This window comes from Apteryx mantelli, chromosome 2 (genome assembly GCF_036417845.1).
Source record: "Apteryx mantelli isolate bAptMan1 chromosome 2, bAptMan1.hap1, whole genome shotgun sequence".
Lineage (NCBI taxonomy): Eukaryota > Metazoa > Chordata > Aves > Apterygiformes > Apterygidae > Apteryx > Apteryx mantelli.
The window spans coordinates 5,909,030-5,930,494 of NC_089979.1; the positions used below are offsets into that span (position 1 = coordinate 5,909,030).

General features: G+C 41.1%; 1 protein-coding gene across 1 annotated transcript in view; it reads left to right on the forward strand.

The window, feature by feature from the left end:
- Window positions 1-230: 230 nt before the first annotated feature.
- COL22A1 (collagen type XXII alpha 1 chain) overlaps window positions 231-21,465 on the forward strand; it is a 212,210-nt gene continuing 190,975 nt past the window's right edge. Inside the window, exons 1-2 of the mRNA XM_067292265.1 lie at window positions 231-321; window positions 5,237-5,803. Coding sequence (XP_067148366.1) covers window positions 231-321; window positions 5,237-5,803 — 658 coding nt within the window. The remainder of the gene's footprint in view (window positions 322-5,236; window positions 5,804-21,465) is intronic.

Consider the following 21,465-nt stretch of genomic DNA (forward strand, 5'->3'; position numbering starts at 1 on the left):
TGAACTCCTTGCCTCTTTGTCTGAGTGGTTTGTGTCAAGTCAACTAACATGACAGGCAGAAGAGACAAGTCTAAATGTGGCTCCCCTGACTTGCATCATTGCTTCTGTTTGTGTTTCTGGGGGTTAACACTTGCTCTTTGTTTTCCTCTTCTTTCTCGCTAGGCTAACGATTGGATTTATAGCGAGCTTCTTACCACGGTGAAAAGACAAGCTGATGTGAGAAAGGAGATATGTCCGTTACGGGAAGGTGCCGTTTACCCCCTCTCCTGGTTCTTCTTGCATTTGTGTTCGGTGGAGAGAAAAGCCAGGCACAAAGAGCAGGTAGGCACTGCCATTCCACTTACCCCCTCGTGTAGCAGCTGGGGCTTTTACTTGGCTGAGGTGTTATTGCTGCTAGGAGGAAAACAATAAAAAACCCAAGCAAGACATTCACCACTGAAAAGATAAAACAGACCTTAGGGATAGAGAGAGCTCAAGGATCAAGGTTATGATTTAACTAGACTTTCTGGTACTGCTGCAGGATTAGTAATGTTAGCTCAGGCACCCAGACTAAGGGGAGCAGCGTGCAGTTTACCCTGCATATGCCTCATCTACCCTGCATTGGCATCAAGATAACTTCTTTCATTGCTTTCAGTGGGTTTCAGATTAGACCTGGTGGATTTTTGATCTGGCTGGAACTTTTCCAGTGAGCTGAACAGGGCCGGGGCACTGTCTAATGGTTCATACTCCCTGGCATGCTCCCTGGCATATTTTTTGGCCTGTGCCAGTTAGCACTTTCCCCCAAATAGCACTGAATGTGTTACAGGACAGTGCAGTTGAGGGATTGTTCCTATAGGCTTGGTTAGCCTTAGACAGGTTCCTGTGTCTTGACAAGGCCACTCTGTTTTCTGAAGGAATGGGAAGAGTTGAGTCATACGGATGTGAACCTGGCCATACGTTAGGGCCAGAAAATGACTGTAGGCCTACCTAGTTTACTGGTATAGAAACCCAACGGTACTTTGAGATGGAAGCATTCTGGCTCTTTTTCTAGGAAAGATGCTATTCTGTAGTCTTGTCTAATTTATGCTAAAGAAAAGGAGTTTTTAGCCTGGCTCTCAGTCTGAGGAATAGCTGCTTTACCATGATGTTATGTGATCTATGTACAGCATTTTGGAAAAAGTATAACAGGAATAAGAGGTTAGTAACAAAACAAAGTGAAACTTCATCTTTTTTTCTTCTTGTGGATCAGTCACACCAGGAGGGATATGGTGATACCATTTATGTGTTCATTCTGTGATTACTTTAAATAATTCTAGACTTATGGCTTGTTTATGAACCATTTTTAATGACAATATAGCAAAATGGATGACTCAGTGTCTCAGTGGATGAATACAACTCCTGGAATTATGTTTCCAGAGAGCATTTCTGTAATTGCAAAACTGGAGTTCTCTCTCTATGAATTATATTCCATATTCCCTTAACATGAACTGCTTCTGCCAGTAAACAATATTATTATACTATTCCTGGAAAACAATCAATTTTGTCCAGCAGTAGACATTATTGTGCTAAAAATGCAGATTAATATTTACTAAAAGCTTTTCTGCAGCATTTCATCTCACTGTCATCAGGTCTGTAAGCAAGGAATCACTGACTCTAAGAAAATGATCCTGAAAGATCATCTTTTTCTTCCCTGCAGTACTGTCTGAACAGACATCACATTTTAAACCTCAAAACCCCCCCTTTTTTTTAAGGCTCATTGCTCTTGAACACAGACAGAATTCATTCTGTCTGTTCTGTTTGTTTTTAAATTGCAACCGTGTCTCCTGCTGAGAATCGTTAAAATAAGCAACAGGAAGGTCTGTACCTTGTGGGTTATATATTTAAACCTTTACATTCTTTAGTTAACCTCACTTAATTAATATTCTTTCAGATAAAATAGGTTAATACAACAGTGATTTTTTTCCTGGAGGAAAGTGGAGATTAGTTGCTTAGCCTTTGCTGTTATATGCTATATCCTTTAAGTTCTGCAGAGCAAGCAGAAATACACTCATCAATCTATCTGATGCACATGGGTGTAATGTAATTGACATCCCATAATAGAAAACCATATATTCTATCCTCCTCACAGCCTTGTTACCTTTGAGAGAGCTACTGTGTGTGTCTTCTCGTAGCAACTTTCAGATGGCTACCCGTGCTACTGATGAATCCAGCTAGACCATTCTTGCTCAGTGGTTAGAGAAAGGCAGTCCCACCACTCACAAAATGCTATGAAAGAACTGATCCCACGTGGATAGGTTGTTCCCTTAGACACTGAGGGAACAGCAACATTTGGGTCAGGTTGCTGGGATGTCCTCAGCAACAGAAGTTAATGCAGCAACAGATGCTAATTTCTGATTGTCACCTGCAGCGCGCCTTGTCTCATCAACCACTCTCACTGCCCTTGTACGTTGCTGTGAGCGCTGCTCTACAGTGTTATAATTCATGTCTTAAGAGAGCCTTCTGCTCTTACCTGAAGGCAAGTCCTCTTCAGGTAACTGAGCCACCTACATTCTCCCTTCCAGTGCAGGGGGCTATTGTCATTTTAGTCATTTTTAGGACAGGTATACAGTCCCCAGGATAATCAGTAGAGCTAATTTATGAACTGTAGGGTCAAATTTTGGAGTGGGAGAAGACTTCGTAACCTTCCTGTGGGCTCAGATGCTGGAACTCAGTAAGGACATATGGCAACAGTGTCATTCCCCCTATCTTTGGGTAGCACGCATCGTATTTCTTTTCACAGAGCTGTCTTTCCAGTAAGTGCTAGACTGGATGAACTGTGTATGTTACTCCATACTCTTTGGTCTGTGGCAGGGAAAAAGTCCTAGTCCTCAGCTTACATCCACATTGCATGCATTTGCATTAGGATTTTAATTTGGTTAGGAGTGCAGCAAGGACAGTCTACACCCTAGGGGAGCTGAGAGGGATCCCAGGACCAGGAGGGCAGGAGACTTGCCAGCCACCACCCCCAAGCAAGGTGAGCAGGGCCAACCCCATGATAGTAGCTAGGTTCAACCAAGACTCCAGATTGCCGGACAAGCTCATAGTGACAAAGCAGGCATGGTGTCAAGCCAGGAATGCGAGTCAGCAAGTCAGGATCAGGACCAGGTCTGGAGATAGTAGCTGGGTCAACAACAGTCCATGCAAGTCCATCGCAATGAGGCAGGTTCAAGGTAAAGCCACCAAGTCAGTCTGTGGCTCAGGCAAAGACCAAGGGCAAGAGCCTCACCTTAAAAGCAGCTTCCAGGGGAAGGAGAGGCAACTTCTACCAGCAGAGCTCTCTGGAAGAGCTCTGCCCAAAACCACCGAGCCCAGGCAGCCAAGCCCCTCAGTAAGTGGGATGCTCTCAGATCCCTAACAAGGATTAAACTTCCAAAGTGAATCTTCTAAGTGTCCCCACTTACTGTGTTTTGTTTCACATCATGGAGCAGAACTGGATCAATTTCTGGTGAAACTGAACTGCAAGATGCACTTCAGAAGTGCATGTAATGAGCTTCAGTGACTAATGGACATTTAGTTGCTAGGACCTGACTGGAACTAGTCTGGCATGAAATCATGCAAACCACACATAGTGGTGATGTTCAGTTCTCAGTGCCAGCTGTTTTGCTCTACAGATCTGGTCCTAGCACTCCACAACACGTGTTAATGTATGGAGAACTAAACTGCCTGCAGCAAGCATGCCCTGGAGTCAGGCATTCTCACAAATATTCCCAGATTTTCTGACCAAGAAAAGTAGACTATTGAGTCCACATCAGAGGCCAGAGGAGATTATTAACATGGTCATAGAGAGAACAGTTGGGGAGCCAGGGCCCTGCAGTGAAACAGGAATCAAACCTCTCTCGGTGGATGTGGACTGGATGTGGGCTAGATGTGGGCTACCTCAAACCCTGGGCAAAGTAGAAGGGTTTAAAGGCAACTGCCAACGTTTTAGGGGACAGAAATAACACTTCCAGGTCAGTGGGGCATAGAAAAGCCCTGTAACTCTGATAGAAATGAAATGGCACAGGCACTGATATGGACCAACTCTTTGTCTTGCATCATGTTATATATGCTTGTTCTTCACACGATTGATCAAACTGCTAGTTTTTACCGTTGGTTCAATACAAGCAGTTGTACTTTGTGAGAGGACATGAGACCAGAACTACTGGAGAAATGATGGTTGTAGAACTACTGGAGAAATGATGGTTATGACCATAACTAAATTGAGTTTGTAGAGCAGCTTTCAGCCCTAAAACTGCATAACTTGTTAGGATCTATGGCATATAAGAGTCAATTAAATAAAACCTATATATACGTACATTTTGTCCAACTGGTGTATTGTGATGATCTATGTCACCTCTGGGACTTTTTATGATTATGCAGCGTATTGTCTTGCATATATTCAGAGAGAGCTACAAAACATCTCCTGGGAGATCTACTTCCTTGGCAAGCGGCTAACAAATATATGACCAGTCTGGCTTCGCAGGACAAGAAGGCTGCAATTAAAATACATTTGCTTTTTGGATTACACAGGCCTCAGATTACAAATATCATGGTTAGAGACAAAAGGGTGGTTGTGGGGATAAGTGAACTTTTTCCTTACAAAGGAACTGTCCTTTGTTGTCAAGGAAGCTATCCCAGTATTCAGTGAGTCATCCTTTAGTCAATAGTCAATGGCAGACAGCCTCAAAATCAAAATAACCTTGTTATAAACTTGCTTCACCAAGATATCATGCTGAGCAAAAGAACTGCTTCTAGCTAAGCATAAATAAATCATAATGTTAATGCAAGGGGAAACATGAAAGCTTCACTAGTCAAGGTCAGGATTGGTATAGGCAAGGTCAGGACAGGTCTGTCGATCTGCCAGGGTCATTTCAGAGCATGACATGAGCAAAGGGGACAGAAGAGGAACTTCACTGAGGTTTTTAAAGAGAAAAATAGCTTCATGTGCATGCAGACAGTATAGGTGAAAGACTGAGCAAAGAAGCAGTTAGTAGTGCAGAAAGAGAGAGGGTTTGCATTTCAAGGTAAAGTGTGTGCTGATGTACCGTAGATGCCCTGAAATAGATGAGGTGAGTCACAAGGAAGAAAGGCTGAGAACCTGCACTTTCTCTGTAGGATAGGGAGAGAGTTTGCTACCTCCTAAAAATCATTCACTGAACAGAAATGCCTATAGCATATTTGGTTTGTCTGATACCTGTCTTTCAGCTTCCCTTAGTGACATATTCTGCCACTCCTGCAGGTTGCAAGAACGTTCACTATGACCTTGTTTTCATCTTGGATGCCTCCTCCAGCGTTGGAAAAGAAGATTTTGAGAAGGTTCGACAGTGGGTGTCTAATTTGGTGGAAACTTTTGAGATTGGCCCAGATAAAACCCATGTAGGTGTGGTGCGGTACAGTGATCGGCCAACCACAGAGTTTGACCTGGGAAGGTACAAAACTCGTGAGGAAATCAAAGAAGCTGCACGAAAAATTAAGTATTATGGGGGTAACACAAACACTGGAGATGCTCTCAGGTACATCAACGCTTACAGTTTTTCCAAAGAAGCAGGTGGGAGATATAGTGACCAAACTGTTAAAAAAGTGGCTATCCTTCTGACGGATGGAAGGAGCCAGGATTATGTCTTAGATGCAGCCACTGCAGCCCGTCAGGCTGGGATTAGGATCTTTGCTGTGGGTGTTGGTGAAGCCTTAAAAGAAGAACTGGATGAAATTGCTTCGGAACCCAAGTCTGCTCATGTGTTTCATGTCTCTGATTACAACGCCATTGATAAAATTCGGGGGAAGCTGAGAAGACGTCTTTGTGAAAGTAAGTAGAGCTCCCACTTCTTTTATGAAATGAGAATTGTAATAGGTTCAGTTAGCACATAGGTATGAAAAATCTGTGATTGTTTTCCTTCATGGCTTCCTGTTTATAATTCTATGCTGATAATCCTTTATTTTAGTGTCTTTGATATTCCGCTCTTAAGAAGTCATTTTACTCTCTGGAGAAGTAATAAAGTGCTCGTTTTGAGTTCCTCGGCCAAAGTCAGCTTAAATATATGTCAGCTTCCAGTGGTCAAACTAGAGAGCAAAGCATGGGGTTTTGGGTTTGGGTTTTGTTCTGATACAGTTCATTTGCTTTATAATATTTTGGACTGAAAAAATTTTGATCTATTTCCAGGGCATCCTGGCATAGATGTGGAGGATGATGTCTTATTTATATACAGAATTTGGCATATTTTGTATAGAAACTGGTCTTTTTCCATATTTTCTTGTATTGTAGTATAAAAAGAGTGCTCCGCATGCTGCTGAGAATAGTCCTTTAGGAAGCAAAAAGGATACTTGGGCTTGTTTGCCTTTCAGGATCCAGACTCTACTGACAACTGGTGTACACTAGTGTTCTGGCTACAAACTGCAAAACCTTGGTGCGATATTTTGAATGGCTTTTAATGGGGGTCCACTGTGCATGAAATTCACACTGAATAAGTGCACTTTGAATTTGCAGCCCCAGGTGAAAGAGGACCGTGATAGAGTTAATTAATGGCTGGTATCCCAACACTTTCGATGATCAGGTCTGTGGGCTGGGAAGTTGTGTTACTGTCTGGTGACAGTAATTTGCCTGAAAAAAAACAGGCCTTGTAGCTTGTGTTGTGATGCTCTTTTATGGCACTCCATTTGCAAGAAAAAGTATTCACCTAATGCTCTGAACTCCTGTATGCTTCTTACACAATGACTAACACACGCAAGCATTGCCCAACCATATCAAGGTGTGACTGCTTTTTGCAGCCCAAATAAAAAAGGGTATGGACAGTGTAATCCCAGTACAAGCAAAAGCCATGGTGGATTTTGACTACAAGCTATAGAGATTGAAGGAGCTCTCTTTTTCCTTGATAATGCAAAGTAGTAATACACACTTAAGACTGGGGTAGAATAAGGAAGTGTAGACCCTTCGGGTGGGCCAGCTGCACTCAATCACCTTACTACTGCAGCTGGTGGACCCTCTATGTCTGATTTTTCTTTGAAATTCTATTACACACATTTTTAAAAACAAGTGCTTTCAGTACTTTTTACCCTCGGTCTGTCTTTATCACCTTCTCAATAAATCATTTGCCTGTCTTACCAGGTATAATGCCATTGGCCTGTGGCACTCTGTGCCATACTGGGTCCACAAGTGTTTTCATACAGCTTCTAATTAGATCCCGAAGGATTACTAAAAGCATACTTCATCCTGAGTGTGATAACTGTCACTCTCAAGGGTATTTGCTTCCACTTGCCCTAGTGGGTTAAATGGGGAGGAATAAAGCCTCTAAAAGGGTAAGTAAAAGGGAATGGTTTAGTTTTATTAGGTACAGAGAATTTTTAAGGGGAAAACAAAAGGCTAAATTTATTGTTTCCATGTAAGAACAAAAGGAATCACAATGCCAGTATTGAACATTAGTAAAAGAAGGAGCAGAAAGGAAGAGAAATAATTGACCAAACAGCTAGTGGAGAATTTGTACGTATTTAGACCAAATAATGAAATGTAAGGAAGTTAGCAGTGACAAGGGGAATTGAGTAGCCAGGTATCTGGGAGTATGTGGTGAATGCAGATGGGTTCGAAAGAAGTGTATCCAGCCTGGAAAGAGGGGTTGTCAGCTAAGGCAGCAAACACAGGCGCGTAAAAATGTATTAAACTTTGCAATAGAATGACTTCCACATCAACAGCAATTATAGAAGACAGGACTGCGACAGACTTCAGGAGGCCATGCTGAGTGGTTTTCTGATGCAAGGTCTCCAGTGAGATTGTGTAATGTCCCTCACAGCCTTGATGGGGGAGACTTTCTTCTCAGTGTTGGGTCTTGGTCCTTCTTGCTGCAATTTGAGCCTGATCTTGTCCTGTTTTCACTGGATACCAAGAAGAGTTTGTTCTCCTCCTGTGTGCAACAGTCTTTTCCGCTTCTGAAAAAGGCTGTTTTCATATCTTCCCAAAGGCTTGTCTTCTCTAGATTGAATATGGGGAAACTGCTTTTTGGCAGAATAAATCTTGCCATTGTTTATTTATTTATTTTATTGCTTTGCCTGTGAAATTTTTTAATGTGTGAGATGTTAGATCTGAGCTAAATAAACAAACAAGAAATTCCTGCTCAGCACTGAAGCTGGGCATTGAAACAGAGGGTAAGAGAGAGAAAGCACCATCAGTAGAAGTATTAACATAGAGATCAGGTAACTTTTTCATGTCTGTGGGTTGGAACTGGTTTGGGGAATGGGAGAGGAATGGTGGAGAATAGGACTTAGTCTTTTCTTCTGCATGCACCACTTCTAAATTTCAGGTTAACACAGTAAGAGCAGTTCATTGTCAGGGCTATTCCTTACGCATATTTAGAAGGTAAAACATTTAATAGTTGTAGTTAACTTTCTGTAATTTTAATATGATAACACTACATAAAAAAGGAACATACAAACCTCTGGATAGGTGGAGGACATCACCCACGGAGCGGACTCATGCCATGCTGGTGTTTAGTTTGTGCATATTCTAAGACAAGAGCATACATTGCTAGAGCCAAGTTAGGGTTTTAATAGACATAATCCTCTGTGAGCTTGTGGGAGACACATGAATCAAAGAGAGGAAATGGTAGAGAGTTTTTCTGTTGTACTGACCAGTGATGACTCTTCCAGTCCTCGGGCTACTGTACTACAGAAATGTGTGGAGTCGTGCAGTGCTGTAGATACTGGATTTCACACCAGCAGCTGTTCAGAATCACTTATCTCTGGTCTCACTGGATGTCTATCCTCATCTCCGTCATTCTGTTTTGCTATATTTGATTGAATTTGTTGCTAAGAACATGTCATTAAGTGCATTAATAGCATTATAGCTCTCATTTGATACTGGAAGTAAGCATAGCAGATTTGGAAAATAACATGTCTACTCAGTGGAACATTGTGGCAGTGGGAGATATTTTTGCCAAACTTCTCCATTACATTCTGGACTATAGTTAGCAGGAAAATTTGGGTGATGCTTTTACATGACAGCAGGAGAGATGAATTCTGCTAAAAATTCCAGAGATGCTACATGCTTTCTAAATAGGGTTTCTGCTTATATGCTGTAGAGATGAGAACAGGCAGCTATGGAATATTTAAAAATATACTGGCACCTGCTTCTGTTAGGTAAATAGTAGGTTTTTGCTTGTCAAGAGAGAGCCAATTGCTTCGATTTCAACACAGGTTTCATTTGGAACTGGAATTGATAAGTTAGTGCATATACAGAGCTGTCAACTTGTCTTGGGTGTGGTAGCACTGGGGGTTAGCACTATCATTTGACATTTAAGCCTCAGTGGGGGGGACACTGCAACGGTGCCCTGAAAAAACAGCATCTGCTCAGAGGTAATTGTTTCTTGAACAACGCTGATTGCAGTGCTTTGGATGCTGCAGTGTATGAGTTTATTTTGTTACCCATAAGCGAGACAGGTGAAAAGATACAGTTTGCAAAGCTGGGCAAAAACATTCTCCAAAACCGTTTTCACTGTTTATTGGCTCCATAAGCAGTAGCCTATTACTTGGCACCTTTAGACCACGTTGCATATATGTGGGATTACTAAACCTTTGCTGTATGGCAAAACTCAGATTATACATTTGAAAAGAAATGTGACTTTAGAGGTACCATCTCTGCAAAGGGTTGTTCATTCTACAGCTAGTGATAGAAGAAATACAAGTGGATGTTTTCCGAGGAAGGACTATGGGAGCACTGTGCTCAGCATTGGACCAAGAACTGAAACCTGAGACAGCGTTTGATATTCCACACAGTCTTCTCAGCTGCTTGAGGTGTCGGTCAAAGGGATTTCTAGGAATGTATGATACTGGAGAAAAGTGCATCTCCTTGCATGACTCTCTTAGCGATTTAACTGACTGGCCTGCTAGAGTTTGGGCGAACCTGGTAGAATCGGTATGTTGTGTTAACTGCTTTCCTCTAGCGGATGAGTTATGGAGTGGTGTTTGCTTTCTTCCAGCTGAGATGAGAGGCCTGTTACCAGACTGCTCAGTGAGAAGCAGCACTACATTTAGTGATATACTGAGGTCATCTTGCAGTTTATGGAGAATTGTTGCCTGAACCTTTAGATAGTTCAACACACAACATCATTTATCAACACTAATGCCTGCAGAACAACCTGGAAGGCTGGTCTTCGTGGCAGACTCTGGCAAGACTCTTGCTGTCTTTATCAGAATTAATCAATTCTTGTCTATGGCCATTAATGACTTTTATGTATAATGTAGCTCTTCAATCAGTTTTTAGTTGCCTGTAAGATTCATTTATCTGCAATAATGAGTTCCCCCCCAGGTGTGTGGAAGACCAAAAGAGTATATCATCACCAGAATCTCAATTCTTTGCATGCAGAAGGAGATAGGGTTAAAATGTTTCAATGACTGGATAGTACCAATGGCTTGTCATTGATTTCAATGGATATAGTGAGGCCTGTGATGAAATCTCAAAAGCACTTGTGTTCAGATGGTTCACAAAATTTCTGTTTTTATTTGTACATGTATTTTTTGACTTTGAATAAATATAATGTAGGTCTTATGCTGTCACTGTTCTATTTCTGACATAAAAGGGCTCCCAGCCTTCAAGACGGTAACTTGAACATACCGTTCAAAACAATGGTCTAAAAAGTTAAAAGGTGTCTTTCTTGAAGTTAGTGTTGCTCAGATTCATGGTATATTCATAGAAGAGCTCCTCATGAGAATGATAGACTTTTCTTCCTGTCCTTTAACATCAAAAAAATCTCATGCACAAAGATCATTCCAAAGGGCAGACATCTGAATTGCTACATTTTGGGTAATAAATATAGGAAGAGTGGATAGTTCCCAAGAGACATATCAATATGGCTAAGCCCCACATGAATACTAAAATAACTGAAGATATCAGCATCTAATGGTATTTACCTAACCGTTGACATGAGTATATTTGTACCTCCTTTTTATACTTTTGTTGAGCTCTGAGATTTCCCTGTAGACTTACCCTTTTCTAGGTAGCTTTGTCATGGAATAGGAAAGGAGGTGGAACTCAATGAACTGGCAGAAATGGGAAAGCTAGACTATTTTTAGTGAGCTTGATTGTGGTAGTAGTTTCAGTTCTTTTAGTTTGTGGAGCAGCCTTGCGAATTTGTAGATTGATTTTGCTTTCACAGTTTGAGATTTGTCTTTTTCTGGGTTCTCTAAAAGTTCGGTTTAGTTCCAAATCTTGCTTGATCTTATTGCAGGGTCTTATGGGAGCTGTTTTTCATCATTGTGATGGCTTGTAGAGACCTCCCACAAATATGAACATAGCTTCCTGTCATCTGGATAGAACTTGGGACATGCCGCAAGTGGACCTATACATTTACTTGCAAAAATTTGTGGCACCCACCTCCATGTTGAGTGCTGAGAAGGTGAGGTGTTTTGGAGTAATGAGTGCTAATGAACTGGCTAAAATCTGATTAACAGAATACGTCCCATAGAAATAATCTAACTCCTGTGCTTTCTCACTTGAAAAGGTAATCACTTCCAGATGGTTTGGAAAGTCTGATAAAAGCTCAGCAGACAACTTCCATTTTTTTAGTAACTGGAACTAGGCAGTGACCCAGCTGGTATCACCTCTGATATCTTTTGTTGCTTCTTGATACTCTTGTCTCCCCCAGCTGCAGTGACGGCTTTCTCAAACACTACACCCAACTTGATCTGTGACATCTACAACTTGTAGTAATCCTTCATGTCACGGGTGACAGGAACACATATCCTTCATCATATTTGCTGGCTAAACTGCAGTTTTCTGCAAAGGCATAAAATGGCTGTGACAGACTTTCCAACTAATTTATCCTTTGCTCTAAAGAGGAGAAAAACTTTCACTTTTCATGGATCATGGGCTGGGAGGAGATAAAATATTTGACGGGCTTAGTGTTGATGACGTTATGCAACTTTCTTCTGTCGTTTCATGGGTTGAAGGACAGCCTGCTATCGTGGTTTATGGCTCCAGCAAGCGCAGCAAAGGTCTTCTTTTTCTCTTACAGCATTTTTTGTTTTCAAACGAAATGCTTGCCTCAAACACTCATATTTGATTTTCCACTTGGTCCAGCCACCACCAGCTTAAAGCAAAACCATTTCAGAGCTGAGTCCAGCAGGCAGAAATGCTTGATCTCAGAAACTAAGCAGTGACTCTTGATTACTCCTCAGCTCCTTCAAATATCGTATAGAAATGACTGTTTTCCCAGAACATGACTTCCATTGTGTTGTGCTACTGCGCAATGTCAGTATCATTTAAATAACTTCCTATTAAGCTTGGGACACTGAAATTAATAGGTTTATTCTGAGATTAGCAACAATGTTGTTTCATGACCAGTTTAAGCCAGCACTGCTGCTAAAAAAGAAAGTCTTACTCTTCTTAACTTCCTTCTCCCATCTGTCAGCACAGGCATTCATGTGGCCCTACCATGAACTACAGAAGGGAGCCAATGAATATTCTTATTTTCTTTCCCGGATTAGTTTTTACTCAGATTTAGTTCATCATGCAGGCACATGGACATTTTCTGTCCCAGGCGAGTAAATGGCACATGGTGAGAACAAATAACTAGGGGCAGGAGAAAGACCTGGATTGCATCTTTTGGTACAGTGCTAGTTCATATCAGCTAGATGAACTACATAACATTAGCTAAGGACTTAAGAAAGCTGAGCAAAATCCTTCATATACTCCTACCTGTAAACCAGAGCCTGTGCTCTGCTGCCCTCTGACTAAAATGTGCACAAAATAGATTACTAGAGAGGTTCTTCACATTCCAGCTCAGCTTCTAGGCTTCAGGGAAACTTGCCGGGCTTGAATAAACTGTCTGTTCTACAAAATTATCCAACTGCAGACTGATCTCTTCATGATTCTATTCCATTTTCCTTAAACAGGCTTTTCAGTATGCATAATTATTGCTGAGTTACCACTGACGACTTCTTATTGTTCAGGACAGTAGCTGTAACTACAGACCTCTCCCTCCTCAGACACGTGGCTGTGTCGGGCTGGAAGCATCTTGCTGGGGTTCAATGGTAGGTAGGATGAGCAAGCTGACCACTACTGTAACCTAGATACAGGCTGACTGTCAGTTCCTACAGGCAGCTCGTTATTTCTGTGATCTTGCAGCCTGGTAGCTTCTCTCTTCAGAACAGATCTTAGTTTTGTTACAGGTTTGGAAAGAGGTTTATCAATTTATTTTTCTTCCCTCATGTGCTGAAAAAAGCAATGTCTTGAGATGAGAAGGAAATTCAGCTTTTCAGCAGCCATGGTCTTATTTCTCCTTTTGTTTAGGGAGCAAAGGTATGGATCCAACAGTCATTTAAACAACACAGTTTTAGAAATAACTCCTTGGTAGAAAATGGAATTACTTCCACTCTTCTTTGATAAAACTGAAAAGAGAATTGTGTTCCAGACTTGCAGATCTCTACAAACTACTGGGAGCCTTAATGAGGGACTTTCTGAAAGTAGATTCCTAAGGTATTATAAAATGAGATTAATCTTTTCCATTTTCCTTTCTCATCTCCAGTTTCTTTCTTTAACAGTTGCATACAAATAGTAGCATCATAAAACATGGACAATTACTTTACATAAAACAATGAATCTCCGGATTGCCTACAATGTCTTGTCCCAAATCACAGAATCTAGTTGAATGATGACATCTCTCCTAGTTTATAATAGTTTCTTTCTTGCCTTTCAAATAAGAAATCTCTGAACAATGTTTAATGTACAGTAAAACTAATTGTAGAGGCAGAAAGAAGATTAGACTCATGACAGATAAAAGTAAGTCCCAGACATTAGAAAGAAGCATTGAGACAATCAGAAAAAGTATGGGTCTCAGTGGCAGAAGAAATTACATCTTATGAAAAAGTAATGTGCCGTTTAGAGAACAAAAAGAGGAAAAATATGGTGACTATGGGAGCCATTTCTAAGTAGTGTTGGAATGAAAGAGAAATACAGAAATAGGAACAGACAAAAAGCTGGAACATATTGTCGTGTGCTAAAAGTTATTAGTAGCTTGTTTTTCAACACTGCCTGCAGCCCTCATTGATTTTGCAGGAGCTGTGGGTACTCAGCACTTTCAAAAATTAGGCCGTGGAGCCCAATACTTATGCAGCTGAAAACAGGAGGAGGCTTTCTGTCTGCTCCAGCAGACTCCAAATGATGGGGCAAAGGAGAGGACTCCTCCTTTGGGTAATGTTGTCTATCTTGGTGTTTGCTTTCTAATGGACCGATGAGGAATGCTGAGTAGAAAGAATAATCTGTGAAGTCTTGTGTGGCAGGACCAAGGTCAGGGCAGCTGGGCAGACGCTCGGCAGGAGTCTCGGGCAAGGCACAGAAAAACCTCTGAGGTTTCAGGTTTAGTTACAGGCTTTTCTGTCCAAGCAAGATAGAGAGATGAGGAGCAATCTCTTGCCATATGTCCTTTGCAAAGCTGAAGGGCCTTTAAACCTCAGCAGGACAGGACAGCTCTCGTGCAGTCAGGGCTTCTTTCCTCCTTCATTAACACCCCCTAAGCTGGCATCACACTGAAAGGAGACCACTTATTTAATGTTCTAGGCTTGCCCTTTTTTTATGCTTTATGTAGTTTTTTGGCAAATTCCAGAAATTCCAGCAAAAATCTAATGGTATCTTTCAGCATAGGCTTTATGTGGATCTAGACAGTCACCCACCCTGGTTACGTGCAGCTATAAGCTACAGACTTCCTCTTCTCTCCCTTGGTTTGGGGATCTATTTCTATTTAGGAAACGGAAAGCCAAATCTGGAAACATGCTGTGGAGACTTAGTTGCGGTTCTGTTGATTGAACTGGTAGAATTTACTGCAAGTCATACAGAGAAACTCAAACGTTTGTCAGAGCATATGAAACCCCACATAATGCACCAAAGGTCCCATCATAGGCTACTATGCTTTTCCTGAAACAAGTATGTCTCCTTAAACCTGCAGCTTCTTATGAAATGAATGTTTCTGTAAGCTTCATAGTGGAATGGTGAGCACGGTCTCTCAGAGTTTTTCTGCTCCAGGCTCCATATATTCAAGCCCCCAAACCCTGTGATGAGGAACTGCAAGGAGAAATGCAGATCTTAAAATCCCAGGTAAGCCTCCACTAGAATGTGTGAGCCTGGAAGTCCCACCATGGGTGCTGGGTCTCCGAGGTGGGACACAGCCGGTACTGGCTGCAGTCTGTCCCTGAGGCTCTTCAGCAAAAGTTTGCTTAGAACAAAAGGGCTGGGTAAATAGCTATTTTATAATCAAATAGTTTTGCTAGAAAATTTGTGACCTTTTGCAGGTGTCTTCATATCACCTGAAAGTTAAATTCCTTTTGGAAACAATTTCACAGGAAGGAAGAGTTCAACCATGAAAACAAAACTGTATTCAGACCTAATTAATGTATCTGTTATTTGACAACACCTGAAACAAACTAGCCAGAACCACTTACTGTTATGGTTTTGGGATGAAAGTACTGCCACCACTTCTGTCTTGCTGACCTGTATTTAGAAGACAGTGAAATTTATCCCTGTGCCCAGGACCAAATCAAGGCTTGTCATTTAAATTTCAAAGGGCTTATTCTGAAGCTTTAGGCAGATCTCTGATGCCTGTAAACCTTGTTCTCTGCAATGGAGACCTTCATCCAGGTGTTGTTGCTGGGATTCAAGCTCAGATAACCTAACCATTTCCTTTTCCATCTGGTGGTAACACACTTTCTTCTGTGGAAAGTTTGTAATGGTTATCAGTTCTTTCTGCAACAGAATTTCACTTCTCATTTTGTTTTCAACTGAACCGAGCCAACAAACAAAATTGAATCATATTGCACTGGTCTGCTGAGAATATTCCTTCCACAGTGGTAGAGATGGAGCATGGTTTAGCTGGTGGGCTATTTTTGTTAGTAAATTGCAGGGTTAGTGTTTCAATCCCATCAAGGTTTCTACAAGTTACACCCAAAGACCAAATTCCTTTTTTCAAATTGGTAATCTGTTTATGAAATGAAACAAAAGCAGTGGGAGCATTTTGAACACCTAGGGAAACTGCTTTTTGTTAAGGCAATAATTAGTTTCTTTAAAATGCAAATAGGAGATTTTAACAAGTTCTGCTGTATTAAGCACTTACAAATGATAGAGAGCAGTTCACAGCTCTGCATAAAATGCCTCTGGGCGTTTTGGGAACCCTCCATTTTGGGAAGGGTAGGTACTGATGCTAATGCTGATCAGAAATAGGGAGGGTATCTTTCAAGAAAGATAGCTCAATTGGATACAGCGGCCACTTACTCTCGCCAGTTGAAAACTCTTGAATGGCAGTCTGGTTTGATATTAGGTTTCAAAACTCACTTCATTTCGTCACAGCTTGATAGTCAAAATTTAGTGTCAGTTTGGCTATAACTTCATCTGTACTCTAGGAAATTAAGACATTCACACACACACAGACACACACACAGACATATATATATGTTTAACCCTTGAAAATAAAGCTGTGCCCTTTCAGCCAGAAGCATCAGTCTTTTTTTACAATGAGTTAGATAAAAAGACATAACACATTAAAGCCCTAGTGAAGATGAAATACAGGACGTTTTTACTGCAGTGTAACTAGGCAAGATCAACCCAATCCACTACCTCTGGGCTAGATTTCGTTTAGCTACATTGCGGTAGAAATCACTGTGCTTTGTTCCCCCAGGATTTTATAGCAAGATAGATAACATGTATTAGTTATCTGCTATAAAAACTTCTCACTTTTGGCAGTGAAGACATAGCATCTCTGTGAGAGGCTGCAATACTAAGATGACACAAGTAGGCTGGTGGAACAGAATTTTAGTTGCAAATGCTAATGCTCTTTGGCAAATCACTCTAATTTCTTGAGGGCGTTTCTGAGTTTAAAAGCAGATGTTGGATCAGAACTGAGATCTATAAATTGAATTAAACAATATTGTGTCTTTACCTTCAAGTATCTTCAGCAGGATTCAAATTGCTTAACTTCAGCAGCCTGAAAGTTATTCGTCTAGACTCTTGATAGTCAGTGGAAAGAAACAGACACCTCCAGAGAGTGATTCATCCTTTTCTAAGACTGTCCAAGACAAGTGGCATGATTCAACCTCTGAGTGCCTATCTCTTTTCATTAACTTTTGAGGAAGCTTAGATAACTTGCCTGTGCTGGATTCCTCATTTTGACAGCCGAAAGCAAATGAGTTGAATCTTTCCCCATGGTGTTCTGGGAATACAATAGTATTTAGTTACTTATACCAGTAAATCAGTCTTCTGGGATTTACGTTACAGACACATATATAGGCCAGCCTGATTATATTGTGCACCTTCCATTTCAGGCTTCTGCTGCTCAGAAGTGTGTGCTATGTTTCTTGTCTAGCTGTCTGAGGCCATGGTATTTGTGCAGCCACAGGATACAATGCAAATTAAAGGAACTATTATCAAATACGTCATTTTGGGTCTAACATTGTACTGCCAAATTGTATGGAATCCTTACATCGTGTGCAGGAGAGACAACATCTGTGGGAAAAAAAAAAAAAAAAAGGGTTCCCCTCCTTTTCTGTGTCTCTCATCTCTGTTATTTTGTGATAAATTGGCCCCTGAAGAAAAAAATGCATTGTGATACTGCCTGCTGCAGTCTGTTGACTCATTGTAGCAAGGAAACAATGCTTTAAAGACCAACTAATGGCTGAAATATAATTAAGAGTAACAGAGAAGGAGACAGCTATTTTAATTACTGTTGTTGAAAGACACCTTTGCTGGGAATAGCCTTTTTTTGTTAATTGAAGCATGAAGGGTGCATCTTGAGATAGGCTGACAAATCCGCTTTTGTTTAATGATCTTTCAGGTTTTCACTGCAATAAAGTCAGGCTCAGAAACAAATTGTTTCTGGAAACAAACTGGAAAGGCCCTTAGCTAGGACCACAGAGCCCTCTCATGTTGCCAAGTCTGTTACTCATCCATACTGATCATCATCTCATACTGTCAGCCTAAGAACTGACATGTAGGACCTGGTAAAAAAGCCCAGTGGAAGAAATGATGGTGGTGCCCAGTGGATGGTGCTTCTTGTAGGTTTGGGGCTATGAACAGGACTAGAAGGATGGCAAATGACTTTAAATCAACAGAGTTTCTACATATGTGTTTAGCTCTAGGTAGGTAACTACAAACACCTTTATTCAAGTTTAAGATGAATTCATTGCGCGTGCCATTTGCACAAGTGTCTATGCTGCAGCCTCTGCCTTGCTGGAAGACAACATGGCTCGTTGGGAATATTTTGCCTTTTGTATATAAGTGTACTATACATAGTAAGTGTCATGATCTAGAGGGGGCGTGCCTGGGGCAGACAGTTCATCTTGTCAAGTCTCAGGTGATTGAAATGATCCAGGCAGCCCCTTGATTTTCAGATTCCTAAAACCCAGTTTCAGTTCTCTTCTTGTAAAAGACACTACTTGTGCACAGCTCCCGCAGAGGTAAAAGAGGTCAGTTTAGCACTTTGGAAAGTCTCTTAAGTGTCTAGATTAAGAACTTTGGATATACATTTTTTTCAGTTCTTGACACTGTATTTTCCAGTATGTTTTGGGAGTGTCCTACCCCACAAGTCCTGCTGGAGAGCAAACACCAGGTTTAACGCTCTTGCCATAGTGAAGCTTATCTACAACCTGCAATCACGACTCCAGCTGCAGAGACATGACTCCCCCTTCTAGACTCGAGGCCTTTTCGTTCAGGAGCTCCCTGCTTTAATGAAAAGGTTAAGAGAGCATAAAGCTAAATGGGGGTCGTCATTATCTTAGCCGTGTTGCACAGGCTGTGAGACTTACCTGAACCACGAGTATATAACATGCTCTGAAAAAAGGCAAAATGTCCTACAAAATTTACTATGCTAGTTACAAATCAACATATTTGGGGGGATATCTGCTAACTATTCCTCCAAGCCATCAGAAAGCTCCGTGCTAGAATAGTGTCATGCATGTTGATTTTTAACAGAGCTGTTTAAAGACTAGTGTAAAATTTCCATGCTTTGCAGAGCTCCAGACCTTCTGAAAATTCAACATTGTTTCCATTAGCTGTTTTTATTGCCATTAGCAAACATAGCAGCTGATGCTTGGTTTGTTACCTGATAAATTGTTCTTTGACTCCATAATGGCCTTGATAGTATTCTGCAAATTAATTTCCATAGGCTAATATTAGATTTATAATGGATTTCTTACCAACTGATTTTTTTATATGCTCATAGCTTTATACGCTGTGAGATATTGGTTTCACAGAATATAAGATGGTACAGAGGAATCTCTTTACTTTATGTCTGGTTCCAAATCAAGGATTTTTATCATCTATAATTAGCAGTTTATCCCAGTGGGTGGGATTTTTTTTTTCTTTATTTTAAACCCTTTACACGTATTATTATTCAGTTAAAAATACAGTGCTAGGTACTTACTGTCAACATAAGAATACAGCATATGACTGCTAAATAAATGAAATTAGTGGATGGGTTACTATACCCTGTCACCACATTTCAGTTCTAGGAGCTATTTTTGAGATGATTACATCTCTCAAGTAATTTGGCTTTGGAGGTGGGTATATTTATTTGTTTTAGTGCAAGGGGCCTATAATAAAGAAGAGTCTCGGCTTTTTAATTTTTTTCCCTATGATTTTCATGGATGCATATGTTGGTCATAAACTGTTATGCCATACTGAAATTTCCAAACCCATCTTTTGGTCTCATGGGGACAAGAAAGTTTTTCCTTATTCATATCCTACTGCAGGTTGTTTCTTTTTTTTTTTTTTTAACTGCAACTTTTAACATTCATGGCCTTAGTTTAGATTATTGCTGAAGAAGGAAGATGTATTTTGTGGCTGTCATGTAGACCATGGAGTAGTTTCACTCATCCGTGTTCATGCTGAGTAATATCTCACTATCAGTTAGTTTCCATGAAATAATAGCGTGGCAAGATAGCTTTGTACTGCTATTTACATCAGCGCTGAGTTATTTCCAGTGAATCCAGCGGTTTTCTTAAGCTCACACAGCAGGGCAGTAAAAGATGTCAGGAAAGACGTTGGGTGACCTGATTTACATGTGCTTTATGCTGGGATTAAGCTGTTAAAACGTTGCAACAGTGACACAAGTTCCTTGATATTTCCCAGCAGGCTTCAGGCCTTTCCTTGAAGGACTATCTCAGCTGCTGAAAGAGCTATCCATATCCCTTCCCATTTTGTCTGTTGAAGTCCAACCAGCGCTGGGGTTGGGTTTCTGTGATATTCTCACTGCCTTGGTCAATTTATTGGATCATTAAAGCACAAATATGCTGCTAGATGTGGTGCAGTTCCCTTCACTATGAGAAACTCCGCAGATTTGTACAAGAAACTTGGTGTTCCCAAACATAAAAAAGATGTGATGTGGGGATGAGATACCTGATGATACCTGAAGAAGATCCATCTTCTTCAACGCTAAAATATAGCTTGTTCTGCTAGCAGGGAAGAGATAAAGGGAAGATGTTTAAAAGGAATGTAGAAGTTCCTTTTAGAAGATTGTTCCTCACTCCTGGCTACGTGTCAGGGTACTGAAGGGGGGGTATTGATATCCCAACATGTCCTAGTGTGCTCAGCACAGTCCAGCCCACAGCAGAGACCTGGGCTGGCTCTGTACGTTTCCAGATGGTGTTTCTTCTCACGTCTCTTCTGACTGACGGGCGTCATCAACGCTGTGCCAGGACGATGCTACGTTAGAGCAGTTCAGGAACGGTGCGGGAGCACTTGAGGCTGTAATTGTGCAAGGCTGGCCCTTTCATCTTCTGTTCTTTTTCTTCTCAATAATTGGCTTCCCTTCACCACAAAACGTACAGAAAAACCCCCCCAGCTTTTCAGGAAAAGTGTTTTCTACCTCTAACTCTCTGCTGTGGTGGGAGGAGAGGGAGAAATGCCAGGAAGAACAGTTAAGTTTATGCCAGTAAGTTCATAGTTACAAAGAGGTTTGTTTGTTTGTGGGTTTTTTTTCCCCCATCCACACTTTATTATGCCATAAGCTTCCAAGTAACCTGCTGTCACAAGAAAGCAATGGGATTGAGCACACAGAATCTGCTTAGCCCAAGGAGCCGCTATCTGCGACTGGATGATTTCAAATTGAGCAGGAGATGAAGTATTGATCAAGTCACTAAGTGGAACGGGCAGGCTGATGATCCGTTTGTGGATGCGGGCTCTTCCTGGCTGGATACCGATGTGGGACTCCAGATCTCCCAAGGGACTCCAGAATCCCCCAAGCTCCTAGCTTGGAATTACGCCGTTTGGGAGGCAAACTCCATCCAGCATCCCTTCTTTCCTTCTCTTCTGCACTTGTTTCTTTTTGTAGCATCAGCTAAGGGATTTTTTTAAGTGTATATATATAAATATATATATATATATATATTTATATGACTGGATGTGAATCAAGTTATGTTATTTTAGTAAATGAAAATAAAATCCAGGGAACGGAAACCACAGGGGTGGCTAAACATGCTATTCGTGCTGGGTGGGTCTGTGCTCCC